Raw genomic sequence first — 21,287 nt, 5'->3', positions numbered from 1 at the left:
TTTTTTCTTAACAATAACAAGTTATTATAGTAGTATTAATTTTTATATTTGTAATTAATTCATGTTAATTAACTAATTAACTAATTCTTCTTATTTTGGTTTAATTTATAAATTTCTGCGTATCATACAGCGACGTGATTAGAATTTTAATAATAAAAGTATAATTTTTTTTTATACATGATACGTGAAAATTGTTTTTTATACATATATTTTTTTTAATAAATGAAAATTGTTTATACTTGCTTATTTTTGTATTTTTACTATATATTTAAACGCTTTTATGAATATTTTTAAGAGCATATATAGATCTTATAGGTAACTACTTTTTTTAGAGCTATAAGTTATGCCCTGGTCATTATATAAGGTATATTTTACAATACTTGTTTTTCGAATTTAAACGTCAGTGCGTAAAACAAATTACACATTTTATAGTATGAATATGCAAGACCAAACAAGTTAATAAATTAATTTTACTCATTAAGTAAGTATGAAATACAATTATTAAGCCGAAAATGTATTTATAACGAATAACATAAAACAATATCGTAGGTGAGGGTTAGGTTTGACATTTTATAATCGGTATTAATTTAGACTCAAGATCGTTGATTTCAACATGAACATCATCCGACAGAATACAAGAAAGACTTAACCGTAATTTGAGAAATTTGCATGGCATGCGCGATCACTCGTCTGTTCTGTGGGACAATGTTCTCTATCTCATAAAATATGTGGACACATCCTGTCGAACGATTTTCGTTCTTTTACATTTTTTATCCTTTCCCCGGTGCTACATGCATTTATGGTTTGGCGAGCAAAACCTGACAGCAGGCACGACGTTTCCCACATACGCATACGCAATAGAGGGGTCAACGTTTTCGCATCAACGAATGTTCAATTTCTTACGCGTGTTTGTGTAATCTGGCAATTGCTTTCTCTTTTTTTCTGGGGAGAGGGCGGTTTTATTTTTTATAATTTATGGTGGACTTTTGTTATCTCTGTTTCCATACATTACGATGTGTTAACGTAAACGCGAATAATAATCTGTCGAGCGATACAACAACTTCTTACTTCTGGTATAAAAATTTTCATTCCGGTTATTTATTTGAAAATAACACAAACGAGATATGGATAGACGAGAATGCAAAAATGTTTTTTTCGTTAGAAGTTCAATGAAATTCGCATACAAATATTGTCTTGACTCATCGACTGCACGTGAAAACAGAAACTAATACAAAAATTAGTGTACTGTAGGTGAAGACTATTTACAGTTATTAACAGAGTAGCTTGATCACCCTCTTAAAATTTTTTTCAATCCTCTGTGAAAAAACATTAAGTTATAAAATAAGTTTTTTATAAGTTTTAAAATCATTTTTATTTTTCTCTGTTTAAATAAACTAATTACTGTTCTCAAAATTTATTACGCGCTACGGCACGTACGTATCGCTGCTGATTACTCATTTCCTGACATAACGAAATAAAAATAATATTATTGGAATAACACGTACTAATCGATTAGCCAATATCAACAATTTAAAATTAAGGGTAGGTATATTAATGCTATTAGCTATGTGATGTGTATTAATTGAATCATTTCTATTTGAAAATATATGTAGATGAAATTTTAATTGTATATTAATGGCACCTTACAAATCAAATATTCGTACGGTAGTGTAAATAAAAGTATTATAATTATTATTACATCAACTTACAAAGTCTTACAAATATAATGTATTATTTAGTGAAAACTAAGTTCTTTCTATATCATATTATTGATTATCACTCGTTCGTATTTACGTTAACACTTGGTGTAAGTTTTTTGTTCTACCACTATATAGACAACTTACTTTTACAAATTGTTTTTTATAAAATGTTTAATGATTATACCATCCATATCATTCAAATGTAATGAAAAGTTTTTTTTGTGATCCAATAAAAAATAAATATTCAGTTAGCCCTAAAATAGTTTTTACAAAAATATATATATATATATGTTACGGTAAAAGATGAATATTGGTGAATGTCGTCATTCTCTGGTGAATGACATCTTTTACCAAAATGATTCAATTATGTAGGTAAATTATGTAAAAACCCAGATTTTAAATTCAAATGTACATCTTTCACCGGTCATTGATCCCATTTACCAAAACTAGTGGTAAATGATGATAAATTTCAAATAATACACTGGTTTTTTTACTATAGGTATGTATTATTTATAATAATGATTTATTGTTAAAATAAAAAAATAATAAAATACGTGCATATTACAAATTATTTATTTGTACAATTTTGGTTACTATGACATTTTGAACTGCACAACATTTCCACTGCATTGCAAGCACATTTTTTTAGTACCACAACCAGTTTTTCAGTTTTTTCATCGATTAAATCCTTGATGACCAACTATTTCATGTCCTGCTGCTTCTCTTAATGTTATTTCCCTGTCTTTAATTTTTTTGATGGCTTCATCTAGCTCTAGAAATTTTTCTTTACATGGAGAAATTTGTGCTCGTGTATATTTGTGTTTCAACAACCCATATTCTGTACCTGGTTCAAACATTCGGGTATTTATTTTATTTAAATTAAATAAACATTATCAAATTAAAATTGACTTACATAATTTATACATGTCATCTTCGTATGAAATAATAACAGCAAGTAAATTACGCGGAGAACCTCGTGCTCTATCAACATCTGGTATTGGGACACGAACAGTTGTACCGATATGTCGCGACATCAAGCTTTGAACATTTTTTTAGGCTTTAAATTTATTCTGCATACTTAAATACTAGAACTGAATCTAACTTTTATTATATTTTGTTCACTGGTGACACAAATTTTTACAAATAATATTATAAAACACACATTCGTAGCAAATACAACTTGCTATAATAAACCCGTCGGATACTAACTAAACTAAAAGATTGTCTCATATTATTACTCGGGTTATCGACGTTATTTCTAGTTGGGTTTTCCGTTTATCTATCTACTTCCATCATGATATTTTTAACTAATGAAGCCGATCGTTCACACCGACATAAAAGTATTAAACATCTTTCTCCAATTAAACTGGTGATTGACGACAATAACCGGAGAATGTCTGCATTTACAACGTTTACCAATTTTTAGGTAAATGATGTCATTTACCGGGGAATGACGTCTTTTACCACGTTTACATCATTCACCGTAACATATATATAATATATAAACTACAACTTTAGACTCTAACAAAGCAAGGCACTCAAAATATCCCGGATAATCCCTCTATTGTCTCATAGATGACAGTAATGTTGAGATATTCTTGACGTTACATATATTGTACATACATCATAGTAAAAATATATTAAACATTTATTCGTAGTTATAAATCGTGCCTTGTTAATAAAATAGCAAATTAACTTATTTTGTAAGCACAGCAAATATATTGACGCCCAAAAATCAAAAATCAAATGGTATTTTAACCACTATTTTTATGAGACTAAAATGTATTATTCATTGTTATCTACTCGCATATGATTTTCCTTAGGTTGAATATCAAGGTTCACAGAGTCATTGTGGTACCTAAACGATTAGAACAGTAAAGTTATTGAACAAGAGCAGTATTGATACAAATGGAGAAAATGTATCATTATAGTGTTGAAATGTATCAGTTTGTATTTGTAGTTCGTCGTGTTATCATTTTCGTGCGACGTAACAGTGCATGACGATACTGCAGTAACGACCGGCAGTGGCGGTATACGTTTATGAGATGTCGGCCAGTTGTGTGATTTCGTTGTAATCGGTCGCATGAAAATGTAATAGTTATTTAACGTTTTCAAAACGATCGGTTATGTTTCGTGTATTTTTTCAGATCATGCTCCTAGTGCTATTAAGTTTCGTAAAGTTCCACTGTTTTAGTTTTAGTGTGGTGGCACTGAGGCATTTTATCTTAATTTCGATGTCCGACGGCCATAGCCTTCGTGGTGAATGTCGTCGGCACCATCTCGCTCGCGTCCGTGTGATTTTGTGGTGCGCACATCAATCTGTTTGAGTATCTGCACGTCTGCAGCCATTTTGTTCAAACCCCGTTGTCGAGAGTTGTCATCTTCGTTTTGCGAGTCGACCGTCCGGTAAAATATCGCTCGAGACATTTTATATGGTCTAGCGTAATTGTGTTACCTTGTTTTTAGATTCATCACATTGTGAATAACGTGGTTTTCATTCATTGAGTTCCTGTCCAGGGCTGCGGACTCATGTTGTTTTGTCGTTTGTGACTGTATTTGGGTGGTCGCACGCACCCGAGGGCTGGACATTTTCTTATATTTTGTAGAAAATTTATCGCATAACCACATTCCTCGGTGCGGTCGCGTGGGATAAAATCCGCCATTCAACACAGTTAAATGGTGTGAGTATTGGTCGACCATATTTGTTTCATTATTTTGCAAAGGCCAACGGGCCTTGCTATCATAGGCATTCATTATTCATTTATTAGTATTTAACACTGCGATGTGCCGTCGTAAGAGAATTATTAACTTTATTGTATTATTTTAAGTTGTTTGGACCAACATATTTTGTATTGTTGTGTGTCGCGTGGACCACATTTATATTACTATACTCTTTTATCGTTCGTAATATTGTTTTTTATACATTTAAATCATTGTAGTTATATATTTATTTTTATTACCATTTTATCATTAATATATTTGTTGTGACAACCAGGCAACTCATACCATACTTATTTATTTATTTTATTTTTTTATTATAATTTATTTATTCAGGCGAACAAGCAAGCCTACTAATGTTGTAGGCACTTGCGACGCCATCATATAGGATATAAATGCTTCTTATATTACTGACGAATATCATAATACATTAAATGTTGTCAATAATTGATTAATTTTTATAGTTTAATATTAGAGATTTATCCATGGCATACATTTATATCCATCAAACACATTTTTTTCTGTCATTTTAAATAATTTTTAATTTAATTTGTATTATATTTTATATAGTTGGTTGTTAAGTACATATGTTTTCTTCATTGTATTTAATTTAATTTACTTAACTAAGTTTGCTCACAACTAGAGTCCGGATTTATATGCATTTGCAAGTTTTTTTTTTTAAAAAGCGCAAACAATAGTTAGGTAAACTAAGCTAGAAGTTTGAATTATAGTCAATAGATCCAAAATACAAAGTTTTATTTTATATATTTTTGTATATTTCTGTATTTTACAATTTTTATTGCATATATATATGATAGTTTTCAAATGCATAATATGTGATATTTTGTTTATATTAATTAAAATAACGTATTTATAGTTATATTTAAATATTTATATTTATAACTTGACAAAGTCGTTTTTTTATCTTATCTGAGACTTAACGTGATAAGAAGTAATCTGTTATTGAGTAGGTTTTCCCGAATCATACATTAGTCGTGTTTGTCGTGATCCAAGTGCGTGTAATTTTCATTCGATTTAATTTGTTTATATTTTAAATTCCGGAAATCAGTACAACTACATATAATATAGACTAAATAAATTTGTTGCCGAAAAAAAGGTATGTATTTTACAAATGGCTTAGTTTTGTTTAAAATGTAACGTAAAGTGAATGGCGAAAAACGTTTTACAGTCATCCAACATTTACCAACTGGAAAACACCAAAAACAATTATGTGCCATAACTGTTTTGTTTAAATCTTATTATTCTGATATTATCAATATCGTAGTATTATTTTAATGTTAGTTAAGTGGCTTTACCTTACTGTACTTGAGCCTTTCTGGGCGTTTATTAAAATGAATAACTAAATAAACAAATAAATAAAAGACACCGATGGCAGTCAGATAATCTTAGCCCAAAGGTATATCTACGCATTCCCTACATGGGTAAACGAAAGTAATTTTTTCGGCTAATATTTCGGTTTGTAGGGGTCCATACATCTCTGTGGTGATTAAACGACGTGCGTCTGTCAGTCGAATGAGTGGGTTATGAATAACGCATTGTCAATTACGCGGCGCTAACGGTACGATTCCGACAATATTATTGTTACAAATTTGTTGCTGACCGCATTGACTGGCTCTCGTCACGCGATCCCGGTTCTGCAGACATGTTTAACTTCACGGCTTTGCAAAAATCCCACACCGTGCCCTGTCAACGGTCGTTATGACGGCAATAAAAATGATAATGTTACGAATAACAATAACAATAATGATATGATCGTCGAGAGGTATTTATGCGTGTACTTTGCTGTAGGCCGCCGCACGGTGTATCCACCGGTGGGCCTATAAGTATTCTATTAATAAATATTTTAACAACGTCATGTAAAGGACAATTTTTCAAGCACACTCACCCCTTTTTTAAGGTCTAAGGTTTTTTTTTTTTTTGGCATTTTTTCAAATATCCGATTTATGGACAACGGATTTGCATACTACATGACTATGTTTCACGATTTATAAAGTGTTTGTTCCTCTTAGGGAGTATCCCTCCTACAACAATAATATCATCTTTTGCTTTTCAACTTGGAACACCGTTTATATACGCGTTTATATTTCTAGAATTACTGATGTAACATAGTCAATCCTAGGACCAATACTTTCGAAATCATCGACATTTTTAATTGCGTTTGGAAATTTGTAAGACATTTAGAATATTAATATTTTTCTTTTACCATAATAGCCTTAAGATTATGCTATAAGTTATAGTATTATCGTTTATGAATTATACGCTGGAATACATACGACAACCCGTTATGTTCTGTATTTAATTCACTACTGTTGTGTACATAATTCGAATACTATTTCGCGTAACATGTATTGTACTAAAATGAAAAAGAGTAAAATTTTAGTGTATGTGCAGTTTGACTTATGATTTTTCATTTTATTTGTATCTCGGCTGTAATATATCTTACAGCAGAAATTGATTGATAATATTATTATTTTTATTTACTATCACTTATAAGCTTGGCTTTTCAAAAGTGTTATGTTAATATTATTCATCATCATCATTTATAGGCCTCGCCTTGTCGTGATAGCCGTAAGTCACTGTAATTTGCCATATTTTTCAATTTCGAATATGTTGTGACCTCCATGAGATGTTTGAGGCCTTGGAAATATTATTTTTTTGGGCGTCCTCTAGATCTTTTCCTTCGAAGATATTTTTCATAAATGTGTTATGTCTGAATAGGTGTCGAAATAGAATTTCATTTTTCTTTTTAATATATGTTTTATTATATTCCTTTTTTCGCTTAAATCTTTTAACACTTGTTCATTTGTTTTCCTTTCAACTTATGATGTTTTGTTCATTTTTCTCCAAATCCACATTTCCACTGCTTCTAAGTGGTCCTTTTCATTTTTCCTGATAGTCTAAGTTTCACATCCATATAGTAACACACTCCACATAAATGTTTTAATGAATTTTTTTTTCGTTTCGATATTAAGGTGTTTGCTAGTTAGTAGACTTTTTTTCTTTATGAATGTTTATTTGGCTAAAGTTATTCTTTTTTTTATGTCAATAGTGGATGTATTATTATATGTTATTATACTTCCCAGATAGGGGAACTGTTCGACTTCTTGGATTATAGTATCGTTTAATTTTATAACTGAGTTGGTATATATTTGATCTCTTCGGGCTGTCATCGTTTTTGTTTTGGTAGTGTTTATTTTCATATGCAATTTATCCATAACCCTTGGTAATGTGTTAAGTATGAGATTCGTGTTGTCTTCACTTTCTGCCATCAGTGCAATGTCGTCCGAAAATTGTATACTGTGTACCTCTTCTCCGTTTATTCTTACGCCGTTGGTTACCTCTTTAATTTCTTCGATGGCTTCTTCCATGAATAGATTGAACAAATAAGGCGACAATGGACAACCTTATCTCACAATATTATAAGAATATTATAATATTATATTTTATATTATTATATATTATATTATTATTATTAATATAATATAATTATATTATTAATATTAATATTATTATTATTATTTAATATTATAATAAGAATCAAATTAAATTTTTATTTGATTAGTACATCGACTAATGGAGATCGGTTATTATAATGAATGTACCAATGAAATTATCACAAACTCTGAGGAGTTGACAAACTATAAAGTTTAGAAGTACTAAAGTAGACCCGAGGAAGTTTACCGACTCCAGAGTTCATAGTTCATCAAAATTGAGACAAATTAAAGTCGCCAAAACGTCTAACTTCACAGTCAATTCTCATATTATCCACTCAGTATTCGCCACACCCGTATTTTATAAAAATGTTCTTATCCCTTTCTTAGCATTATTCGTCCCTGAATTTTTATTATATAGAATCTATATAATCTATCTATATTATAGATGCTTTGTTTATCATATCGAATTTCTGACGAACGATCATCGTTCGTCAATTACGTGTTCGTAAATGGAATAATAAAAACGTGTGCATGTAATTGTGTTTATTAATGTATAATAGTTATATATAGTTTCAAAACTTCAACGTTTAACTCAATCAATATTAGACGTAGGTTTCGTGCAGGATTTTTTTTTCTTCATTTTTGTATTCATTAATCGAAAATATTTCCGATCCTGGATTAATGTAAAAATCACGACACTGAACGATGTAAGTAATAATAGTATGTAGAAATGTGAACATGCGTGTGTGCCATGGTGCTCTTATAAATCGAAGACGAGCATCATCACCACCAGGGAAACACTTGCATAATTTTTCTTACCGACAGTGAAAATGACGTCATGTACGTCCAAAACAATTGATATTATTTGGATGACAAAAAGTCACTTGGTTCCAACAGGAGGCGTTGGCCAGAAAACTTGATATTCACGTAGATGATGATTAGATGCAGGTTAGGCTGGTAGCTATAATGTAATATAAGGGATGATGTTATAATAAATGACTTGCGTGACCATCCATAATGTTTTCCTGAACATCTTAGTGAAGTGTATCATAGTACGTATACACGGATGTTTAATTAAAGTAGATACAAAAATGTACTCAGCAAAGACTACGTTTCTATTTAAAAATATATTTTTTGTATATAGAAATGAATTTTTATTTTTAATAAATGTTTCTACATAATTTTAAGAACAAAATGAACAACATGATAATAAAAAAAAAAAAAGAACGTAATTTTAACTAACTATAAAAATAGTAATAGATATATTTTTAAATATTACATCTTAAATAAAATATTTCTTTATTCGAATAATTAACGCGTACCTCCTGTAGATGTACAGGTACTTTTTATTATTTAAATAGTTTAATTTAAATCTTAAATAAAATTTTAGTAATGTGCATTTTTAATTATAATTTAGCTAGATCCGTATCAAACTGTAGAATGAGTTAATTGAAACCATAAATACTTATGAGCAATTAACTAACCAATCAGCTGTACTCACTGCAAGTACAATGCTTCGTAATTTAAAAAAAAAAAGTTAAATATAAAAATTGAATTTGATAAATATTTAACGAATGCTGTGCAAAAATAAAATAAATAAATAATAATGGTGCCCTTGCCTCAATCTAAATACCTTGGAATATTGTACGGTATACGTTTTACACGAGGCGTTGTAAGGTTTCGTTTCGAGAGCTCACGACAACGGCGCAGTAGTCACCGTAATAAAAATTTGCTATGAAACTTATTCGTGTGCTGTCGCCTGGGAGTGTGTGCTCATGTATAACTGTTTATTAACGTTTTTCATCGAAAAACCGTGGAAATGCCTACACACGTATTACATATACATTACGGAATATCGTACATATACGGATACGGTGAACAATATTAAAATTATATTTCGATATGCACAGCACGACATGCGAATTCGCACGCGTTGATATTCGCTTGTCGTCACACGCACGGGGTTTTCGTGTTCAGAACAACGATGTTGCGCTTTGCGATTCAACGCGTTAACTCGTAATACAATAACGTTATCCATAGGCGGGGGCCCTGGATGTGCCTTGACACCTCCCGAAACGTTGTAAATAGGATTCTTAAATTTAAGTTAAAGAGAAATATATATAAATTGATGTTGCTTAAATTAAAGTAATTTGTTGTAGAATATTTGGTAAAAAAATAATCAATGACATTTTGTAATGAAAAAAATAAAACAAAATGTTCTACATTTTCGTGCATAAACTTATCATGATAATATAACAGATACAATCGACTAAAAAAGTTCAGTTCGTAAAAAAAAATTTAAGTTATCTGAGAAAAATATACGGGATTCATTGCAAACATGTTCATCGGGACTAATATATCACAATATCAAACAAAAATATTAAATTTAAGTTTATTTAATTGTTTATACGTTATATATTGTTAAATGTAGCAACACGTTTTGTTTAAATAGGTCCCGAACGTATTGTAGGCACTTCCTGCAGTACAGGTCTGCTCACGCCTATTACGCGTCGCCTACGACAACATGCGTTGCAGCAGTTCGATAACGGCTCGTTTGTTAAGTATTTTTTAATGTAATACATTCGGTCACAAGCACACGTACCCGCTACGCCGTCGTCATTATATTTATCGGCTGGTTAGATTAACGTTTTTCTCGTCCTGTGCACTTCGAAACGTACGGGAAACACACACGCCCAGCAATCCAAAAGTATCGTGTGGCCGTTTTTTTCAATTCGAAGCTGCACATAGACAATCGATCACCAACCGATGCGGACGGTCCGTGTAATTTTTCAATTTTTCTAAAACAGTTTTTCCCACAAGAATAGAATGGAAACACATTATATTAAATATTTTCCGCAATCGGTATATATATATATATATATATATTTACGTATATGTATAAAACGAGTAGTTTTGTGTTTTATGACTTGAAAACTGCACACCAGATACAAACGATTCTCGGTTTAGTGTTATAAATTCAAAAGATTTGACCCGTCCGATTTCATTTTTATTTATAGCCATAGGTTCGAAATACTAGTCTATTGATTTCATATCCATTGAAGATTTATAAACACTTTCATCCGCAAATGTGGTTTGTCATATTATAAAGTGATTTTATAATAATATTAATACGTGTTTATGCGGATATTTTTACAACTTAAGCTCAGAATCGTCGACTTGGTTCACTAGTGTCTGACTCAGTATAATAAATACGACTAGCGTAACATAAGGTCTAAATATCCCATTATCGTTTTTTACAAAAACCCAAAAAATGTCAAGTTTTTCTTGAAACATTGAAGTAAAAACATCTAAGGTGTCAGTGATACGATGAAAATTAATTAAAACCATAATTATAATTATGCAAAACCTTCGTGTCTTGATGACTTATAATAATATTAAAAAATCATAAACTAGCTTACCGGTCCAGTAAACCCAATAACGATCGATTAACGTTAAAATGATAGCTCTGTAATTCACATAAATCATGCCCGCTCATAATATTGTTAAGCGAAGCTTTAGCGAGTAAACGTGCACAGCCGTGAATTCAGTTCTACGTTCGATATTTATATATCCTATGTCGTATATTAGATGAAAGTCGCTAACGAGAAAACGCAAACTAAATAACTTGAATTTTCATTATCATTTCATAGCACACACTGTATTCAAATTCCGATTTATTGAAAATGTATATTCACTATAAAACTATATTTTCCAGTATAAAGATGTTTTCGTATCTCTTAAGTCTTATGGAAATAACAAATTTTGTTTTTCGAAAAATGCGGTTTTCTCATTTTCTATGCTATAAATGTCAATATTCTCGTTATTTCATACTTATCAAATGCAGTTTGAAGTTCGAGTAATTCCAGAAGTATTAACTGTTGACTATGTTATATCAAAAATTCCAAAGTAGTTATTTGTTTAAAAAAAATTGTATTCTACTATGAAAAACAGACATTGATATTGCTACAGGATCACCCTAAAGAGGCACAGAAAATCGATTTATTCAGGAACATAAGCTTTTATTATATAATTATGTTATCTAAAAATCAAAATTTGAAAAAATGCATTGCTTAATTATAAAAAGAGGTTACTCAAAAAACCAATTTGTGTATAACAATTATGTAATAATAAGACTAATATATAACTTTCAGTTATATGCAGTGACGTACTCACAGGGGAGGGGTTCATGGGGGTTTAAACCCCCCCATTGGCCGTATTTTTTTAAAATTATTCCAATAGTTTAATAATTATTGGTTATTGATTTTATTGATTATAATTTAGTGGTTTATACATCATTAGTTACCAGTATCACGGTTATCAAGTTGGATTGGAGCACGACCATAGAACATGTTCTATGACACCACCGCGCTATCAATTTAACAATTTGGTGATAATTTGTGATAATTTGGTTTTTTAAAACAGTACAAAATTTTTAATTATTATGATAATGGGGTGTGTGGGGGCAGAGCCCTCCACTTTTGTATTCTAGTACATTTTCAGAGCCCCCCCCCATTGAAAATTCTTGAGAACGCCACTGGTTAAATGCATTCAGTTAAATTAAAATGTATAATATATCGTTCTTAATATTCAAATACATTTTTTATAAGTGTATCTTCTTTTATTGTGTACACGGTATTAGTATTCTCACATACTTGTTATGATAAAATCACGTATGAAATGTTCGAAACGTTACTAGAATAGGTTTATAATTATTTGTTTTCTTCTCATTTCGAGTGTCTAGTGTTTGAAACGGTATCGTGTTCTATGTATTCTTGTCGTCGCACTTTCAGATACTCTACAAATCGGAAGGTTACATTATTAAAAAGTACCTACCACGTTAAATAACTAAAACATATGTGTAACATCGTAGTGAATTTTTATTTTTATTATTATATATATGTACACAAGTATTACTTCGTTGAAAAATAATGGCTCGCACATCCCGTTTTCTTGGAACACTTCATCTTATACGTGCTTTGGTGCCAAAAAACGAGATTGTTAGAAGACATTTTACGTGATAAACGAGTGTGGCGAAATATTTTGCTCTAGGAAATTCCAACTTTTGTCGCACTCTTCGTCGCATCACCATTTATCCACGTGTATCGCGTTGTTAAGACGTGTGTACCGCGGTAAACGGGTTAAATAACCGTTTTTCAATGTCCCCGGAGTATCGTCACGTTTCGTATTAATAAAAATATCGTTTTCTCCGGCGCGTAAAACCAGAAAGAATACAAATCAAACAACTACGTCGGCGGGGTACGATTATTGTTATGTATGTACCTCTACGCACAATACAGTATACGTGTACGTGTTCGAGAGACAATAATAATATACCGTTCGCAATAACCGCTATCTATATATACTGCGGACAGCGCAGCGAAACGTATTTATATAATATACCACCGTCTATAGACGGGAATGCGTTGGATAACGAATCCATTTATTGTTATCCTCGACGTCCGATAAAAGCGAAAATCACACGATTGAAACATAAATGTTAAGTGCCCGTAAAATGTACACCGTACACCCTGGCACGTTTTCTGAATTTAAACAAAAATGAACGGCTTGAAAAAACAATACGCATTAAAAAAAATAAATATTTTTTTGTTTGCATGCTCGTCTACTGCAAAAATGGAATTGGAAAGAATGGCATTACTTGTCTTTCGTGTTCGATTCATGAAAACGGATAAGAGCCGTGCGAACGACTTGTTTGCATCGACATTATTAGTTTTTAGTCAACTATGTTTTGATAAAAGATTAACTCTTCCGATTTTTTTTCTCGGGGCAGTGTTTTCCATTTTCAACACACGTTATCGTATGTAAACACGCATTACGTCGCGCGTTCATGTGAACCTATTCCAGTTGGAGTCAATGTTGGATGTTACAAGCTTGCATTTTTATTGTTCCATTATACGACGCGTTGTTGTAAATCTGTTTTATTCGTATATTTTGCCTAACACGCTACACTTCTGCGATTATTCCCCCTCCCTCCTTTCCTCTAGAATTTTTATTAATTAGTTTCCACTTTTTTGTATTGCTGTACATTATCATTGTCATTTTTTTTCCAAAGCTGACCTTCCCTCCCTTCTACAGAGAAGAAAAATATTCTTCATCTGCAACGTTCCTTCGACGGCCGTTGAAGGGCGATATCGATCCCGCCGAGAACCACTACGTAGGGAATGCTTACGACATATTTAATTCCATAATTGGACCGGCGCTAGCGAACGAAAATTACGGCAATCGAATGGATTAAACACACGATTTTTTTTTTCTATTACAGAAGTGATACGGAACTTCGAACCTATCGTCAGGGACACGGTGACGATGCCCGGTAACGTGGCCGTATTCAACTGTCACATACCGGGGGTTAGTTACAACGAGAATGACGCGCTGCCCGAATCGGTGGCGATCACTTCATGGGTGCAAGACGGAGTATTCAACATCTTTCCGTCGTGGGAAATCGGTGAGTTTAGGATTGTATACCATGGTTATATACGTAAATGTGAAAAAAGATTGCGGTCCAAAATTATTATGCACAAAATTATAGATAAGTGAGTGGGAAATAAGAAAAAATATGAAATGCATATACTATTAAAGGTTGAAAGGCCCGTCAAAAATAAAATATGAACGAATGATAATGCAATGTTAGTCTTTTAAACTTTAAACCAATGCACGATTGCTCTTAAAAAAATTGAATCCTTAAACAAAGCTCAATTTTTTTTTTTATGAAGAAATTAAATATAAATAAATGAGAAGTATCTCATATTTAAATTTCAAAAGCTGTAGTCAAACCAAAATTAGAAAATATGGAAAAAAATAATCTTTTTAATATCATACCATCTATAGAAAATGGTTATACGAGCTTTTAGTGAAAATTTCAAGTCTACATCATTATTATCATTCTAGTAACACTATTTTTTGAGTACCCTAACCTTAATAACCTAACCCGGTATGCTATATATTTTTCTATAATTTTTTTTTTTTTATAACTTTTCGTTAGTTTTTCGCAACTATTAAGAAAACTGTTGGGATGTTTTCGAAATAGCTCATTTAAAAGTGTATACAACTAGCAGCCTATGGTTATGATTATCCAAGCAACCTTTTTGGTCGAGATTGTTTACACTGATGCAAAAAAAAAAAAAGGCCATGGCAAAATAATATCTGATGAAGGTTTGATCCCGGTTATAGGATCTTTGTAACTTTACTCTATTTTTCTTAATTATTCAAAAAAACCGTTGATAAAATTAACTTCTAAAAAAATGAACTAGAACTCTTTCATAGATTTTATTTCTTATTCGATAATGGTCGGAGAAATTATTTCAGTCGAAATCGTCTACGCAGATACACAAAGAAAAAAAAATTAATAAAACACAGACATATACCTTTGCTTCACTCACAATCGTATCTAATTTCACTCATGTTTATGTACGGAAACATAAAGAAAATTATTTCTAATTATCAAAAGTAATATCGATACGAAAAAATCTTCGTACACAATCGTTTAATTTATCAAACTAATTACCAGAATTTTGAAAACGTTTGAGTTCCACAGTGACGTTTTGGTATTCATTGTACTAACAAGACACATTACAGTAACACCGAGGTTTCGGGTGGGTATGGATCTTGATAACTATATTGTGTAGAAGTCATCGATGACTTAGGCGTTGACACAGTTTTTGCCGTCACTGTCTACGCGGTATAAATTGCATTGAAACGAATTTCATTGTAATGCAGTACAAGTGATGTGAGTTACTTTATTTTGGCACAAAAGTGTACGTAAACAGTGATAGGGTTTCGTTGTTCTATTTTTATTTAACACGGCTCTATAGTTATTATATACTATTTTCTTTTAACATACTCGCAATGCTCCGTCGCTTTTTCGCTGGACTAAAAATCCCACGGCGACTATAATTATATACATTTGATACTGAGGTAGCCTTCGGTGCTACAATTTACCATACCTGAATGTGATTTTGTTTTATGCATCATGTTATTCAACAACTTGCAGTTTATATAATATACACCGTACGGATAGTAAATACCATTTATATATTTTATATTTTATCATCCAGTTTAAAATATTCGGTTTAGTGAAAGTTGGAAAATTCTTCGGTCAATATTTTTCCTTTCTGTCACAAGTATCTTTCTGCGATTCAATTATTGTGGAACTACTGATCATCGAATTATTATAATGAATAAATAATAAGATTGACTTTTGAAACAAATGTTCTTCCTCTTTACTGTTAAATAAGACTTATTTTACCGAATGTTTGTATTAAAAAAGAAAAAAATATTTTCAGGCTCATAACTAAAACACTTTATCTGTAAATAAGCTCCACTCTTAGAATCATAGTATAATTATCCAGAACAAAATAATAGTGCTGATATTTATTTTTCAAAATTCACTGATCAGTACATTTTAGCATAACTTTTCACTTCTTCGAGTATATAATACAAATTTAAATTTTTGTGAAAAAAACCAAGATTATTTGAATATTCTAATATTTATTATTTATTTTTTTTTATTAATCTAAAAACATGTTTATATTGTAAATCAAATTTATACTGTTATAAGTCAAAAATATTGGACATTGGACTATGATGGTTTTCTAAGTAAATATTTTATTTACCTTTTAATTTTTCAATATGGAAAAATATTTTGATTTTGAAAAATGTATTTTACAGGATATTAATTTTCATAAATTAAGTATTTAGAAATATAAATCGAAATCATATTTTCTTCGTTTGCGTATTTAAACTAATAATTATATAAACTATAATAACATATTATTTTATTAATTCTTAGTACATTTCAATAAAATTTGATAATATATTTAACCATGTCAATTTTACATCTCAAACAAAATTCTTTCAATTAAGCTCAATATGTTTTAAAAATAATAAGTAAAATTATATTATTGTAATATTTTATGTTACACCAAATATCACTTATAATTTGACTTCTGATGCAATAATTTTATTACTATTATCGAGTTTATACAAAGAGTAAAACAGCAATTGTTCACGATCAAATTTAAAATATAAATATAGCGTGAATTACGTATATTTCGTATGCAATGGAAGTATTTCCAAATAATAATATTACATTTGCTGTTCAATGATAAAACACATACTTTTGATACTTTTTTCATTGTATGCTTTTTTTTTCTCGGATACGTATTTTAGATATTTATTTAAATTATAATTTTGATTAAGCTTGGTCAATTTTTATATAAATTTAATCCTGGTTTGTTATGAATATTTTTAAGAATTTCCAAATATATTATTTTAATTCGAATTTTCAAGAATTATATTTTGACTAATGTTAACAATCAGTTAAAGATACATTATTTTTTACTTTGTTTTAATATATATATTCAGAACACCTAATAATTAAGATCAATTGAATAATTAAAATGAAATATAACATCATTTACATTACATAATATACGAATTCTTATTTAAACAAATAGTATTAATCTGGAAAAAGATAACGACCTTAATGCATTTTTATTGGCTTATTTATAAAATCGTTATGGATATGGTAAAGATGTTATTAACGTAGTTATGAGAATCATACTAAATATTATTATGCTTTCATACTCTTAATAACTTTATCTTTTTTTCCGTTAGCTTTTGAATGTTAAACACAACGAATCTAGTTAATGGGATACTTTATTTAATATAAAATTAAAAAGGAACCTTTTATATCCTTTTTGATTCTGTATTTTATATGAAAATGGCTTTATTTCAAAAACTATTATTGAAACATTATAATATACATGCGCTGAGAATTAGTTAATTTAATTTATTTTTACAATAATTGGTGTTGAAGTGCGGATGAAATAATAGTGTATCAACGTTCAAAGTGTACACATAATTTATAAATAAAATTATACGGATTTATCTTAGAAATAATGGATTAGCTAATTCCTCTAGAAAAGCACGTAAAAATGCATTTCATTTTTTAATTCGAATGTAAAATAAATTGTTTTTAATCATAAAAGTCAAACAAATTGTGAATTTAATTTTTTTGTATACAGATATACTAGTCCGTCAATCCAGTTTTAAATATTAATAGTATTATAAATAGAATTATCAATTTATTGAATTTATTATAGAAAATGTTGAAAATATTTAATTCCGTTACAATGAATAAATAAAATACACTTTTTTATAAATATTAGTTATTGTAAATTATTATTTTATTTCCTTTCTTGTCATTATATAATTTCTCATCAATTAAAATATCAACCTAAAATATTTAGAATCAAGTTTATAAAACATTTATATTATATAGTAAATCATTATTATTGGTCAATTTTAAATATGACATAGTATGATTAGATTGAATAGTATTTAAAAATATTCAACACCTAAAAATATCGAAGGAATTAAGTTTTAACACTATTTTATTTTATTTTTAATATAAACGTTTACTTTTTATAGACATATCAATTTTGTGCAATATATAAACAACATAGCGCTGTTAATTTTTTAACTATAATAAGAACATATAAATTACTTAAAATTAAAAAATATTTTAAGTATTCATGAACCAACTATTTATTTTCTTATATTTTACGGTTTAGTATCGATACGATATAAATTAAAGCTCAATAACTAATTTGTACAATCGTATACTATATTATATAGAAACGTAATGTTATTCAAATATCTAGTAAAAGATAAATCAACATATGTACAAAACTTTGGACGCGAGGAAATTAAAGTTTATATGAAGAAAAATTATATACTCATAGCAGTTAACGATATCGCAGTACAAATATGTAGACACATTTTTCAAATTATCTCGATTAACATAAATTACGAATTCTAACTCGTTACGGAACACATTTGAAAAATTATAATAATTACATATTATACAGTATATAGATACTTGTATCATATTATTTTTGTCAAACAATAGTAAGACATTTGTTATAACTTTTCCAACATTTTAATATATTTTAATTGATAATTTCATAAATTTACGTTTTTTCACAATTTTCAAATCACTCCCTCATGAATTATAAATGAAAATATTTTTTGTGTGACCATTTGTTTTTAAATTCAACAAAATTCGTTACTTTGTCACGTTGTGCAACGTGTAAAATATTTAAACACCGTTGCATAGTAAGTCAGTAATAATTATATCGAAAAAAGTTTTGGCAACACAAATGAATAAGGTCATTTGAATTGTAAATTATTTTCAAAAAAGTTCACTTTTTGTTAATTTGATTTTTTTCTTCTCACTATTCTTATAGTTCAAAATTGTTTAAATAGAATTAGCAATTTACGTTTTTTTTTTTTTTTTTTTTGCAGCGTCTAATTAATTTTGTACCTTAATTTGTATCTAATAATTATAGTCCTCGAAACTTTTGAACATTACGTGTAAAATATTATATAGACCATCAATTTACATAATAGTGTACGAAAATATATACTGTTGAAATTGTCTTTGTATAATATTTGATTTGAATAGGTACAATTTATAATTAAACCTTTTATGTCAACTAAATAAGTTAAGAAGTTTGAACTCAAACGGTAAATTATTTAATAAAAAAAATAATACAAAAGTCAGTACACTATAATTATGTGGTTTATAATTTAGACAAAAACAATTTTTAGTCCAATATCAAAATTTAATTTCGAGTTTTACTTTTTTTTTTTTTTTTTTTAAGAAATTATATAAACTATTAAAAAATATAAAACATATCCGTTAGTTGAAAAGTTAACGCGTTAGGAATAATACATTATTTGAATGAATTTAAATGTTTTTTTACTATTTTCTAATCTAGATAGAACATTTTATTTATTTATTTTTCATTATTAGATATTTCAAAAACTAATTAACCCGGATTTGGACATTTTTTTCATTAGATTTGTATTTTTATTTTTCATTAAAACATCTGCGTGCCGTTGTATTGGTTATGTAACTAGCGCGTAACACCTCGATCACATGGCCACACAGTAAAATTATGTTACTAATTAGCCAACAATTTCACGGATAATTAGTCTTAAAATGTAAATACGAATATAGTTGTTCGTATAGCAAACGCGGTCGTCTGTTGGGTGAGTTTCGAATAATACTTTTCGCAATATTTTATATATATATATATATACTAGCTGACTAGCTATTAAATTAATCTACGATTTATTAAACTATAGCACTTAGGAGTAGGAGTATAAAAAATGTATAAAAACCTATTCGCAGACCTATCAAATGTATATAAAAAATTTCATTGAAATCGGTTTAGCCGTTTTGGAGGAGTATGGTCATAAACACTGTGACACGAGATTTTTATATATATATATGTGTGTGTATTTATGTTTTCTTAGATTCGAAGATCATCATGATACCGAAAACTGGACAATTGCGCATAGCCAACGTGGACGAAAATGACTTGAGGCACAGCTATACGTGCCGTATAGTAAACAAACTGACGGGATTCACTCAGGAAAGCAGCACGTTTGGCAGAATATATTTTGGTAAGTGAATTCATCGTCACCGTTCTTCGTCCACTTTGTCCGTGTACCGTACGAAAACTTCTCTCGAGCACAGTGCTCCAAGTCCGCGGAAAACGAAATTATGAAAGACAAAAATTAAAAAAATAATAATGGCTCGTTAAACGCGAAACACCTTTTACTACGTGCAGTTTTTAAAAATGAAATATTTTTCCAATCCAAACGTCCGTGTAACAACCGAAGCAATAATTCAGATACATCCGTGCTGTTTCATCGTTGAAACGTTTACCGTGCACACGATGAGTTATTTTTTCATCTCATTCTGTTATGTTTCGTTTTTCTTCCCCCTCCCTCCATCATTGTTTTATTATTATTATTATCTCGCCAGTGTAACTTTTCACAGCAGTTGACTTGAAGTAAATTATTTCAAGTATTAGTCACTCGAAGCGACATTTTACCCTCGAGAGGTTTGTCTGTATATATCCTACGTCCAAAGAGCCCTCCCATTTCCAAGAGTAATTCAATTTGTCTTGTTTAATGGTATACTGGTGTTCCGGTTATCCGAAATGTGCCCCGAAGAATGTTTCCAAGCGAGAATATCCTCTTTTTTTTTTAGCCGACAACATACACGTAATTTAAGCAGAGATGGTAAGAGAGTTCTTCCATCTCACCAAAATATCATACTGTATTATCCATGGATTAGGATATATGGTATATATCACTCTTTATTTATGCCCCAATCGTTTTGAAGAAGGTTAATATTGGAGTTGAGGATTGTGTTTGTAGTTCGATCTAGACAAAAATGACCACACAGCATTCAGTTATAAGTAATATTTTACCTAACGCATGATGTATACATAAGTAATATTATAATGTAGTACTTGCGGTAGACTGAAAATTGTCCTATTCATGTTACTTTGTATACAATATGAAATTATATTCAATC

At 29.7% G+C, this 21,287-nt stretch overlaps 1 protein-coding gene and 1 pseudogene across 4 annotated transcripts in view; one reads left to right on the top strand and one right to left on the bottom strand.

Moving 5' to 3' along the window:
• LOC112688762 (Down syndrome cell adhesion molecule-like protein Dscam2) overlaps positions 1-21,287 on the top strand; it is a 366,044-nt gene that overhangs the window by 161,321 nt on the left and 183,436 nt on the right. For all 4 annotated transcript variants that reach the window (XM_025562113.1, XM_025562115.1, XM_025562116.1 and 1 more), the window contains 2 exons: positions 14,154-14,336; positions 20,216-20,365. In XM_025562113.1, coding sequence (XP_025417898.1) covers positions 14,154-14,336; positions 20,216-20,365 — 333 coding nt within the window. The remainder of the gene's footprint in view (positions 1-14,153; positions 14,337-20,215; positions 20,366-21,287) is intronic.
• LOC112688763 lies at positions 2,219-2,852 on the bottom strand (annotated as a pseudogene).

This window comes from Sipha flava, unplaced genomic scaffold (assembly GCF_003268045.1).
Source record: "Sipha flava isolate LNK unplaced genomic scaffold, YSA_version1 3_pilon_pilon, whole genome shotgun sequence".
Classification (NCBI taxonomy): Eukaryota; Metazoa; Arthropoda; class Insecta; order Hemiptera; family Aphididae; genus Sipha; species Sipha flava.
Note: the sequence above shows the minus strand (reverse complement) of the source record. Positions and strands in the feature narration are given on the sequence as shown.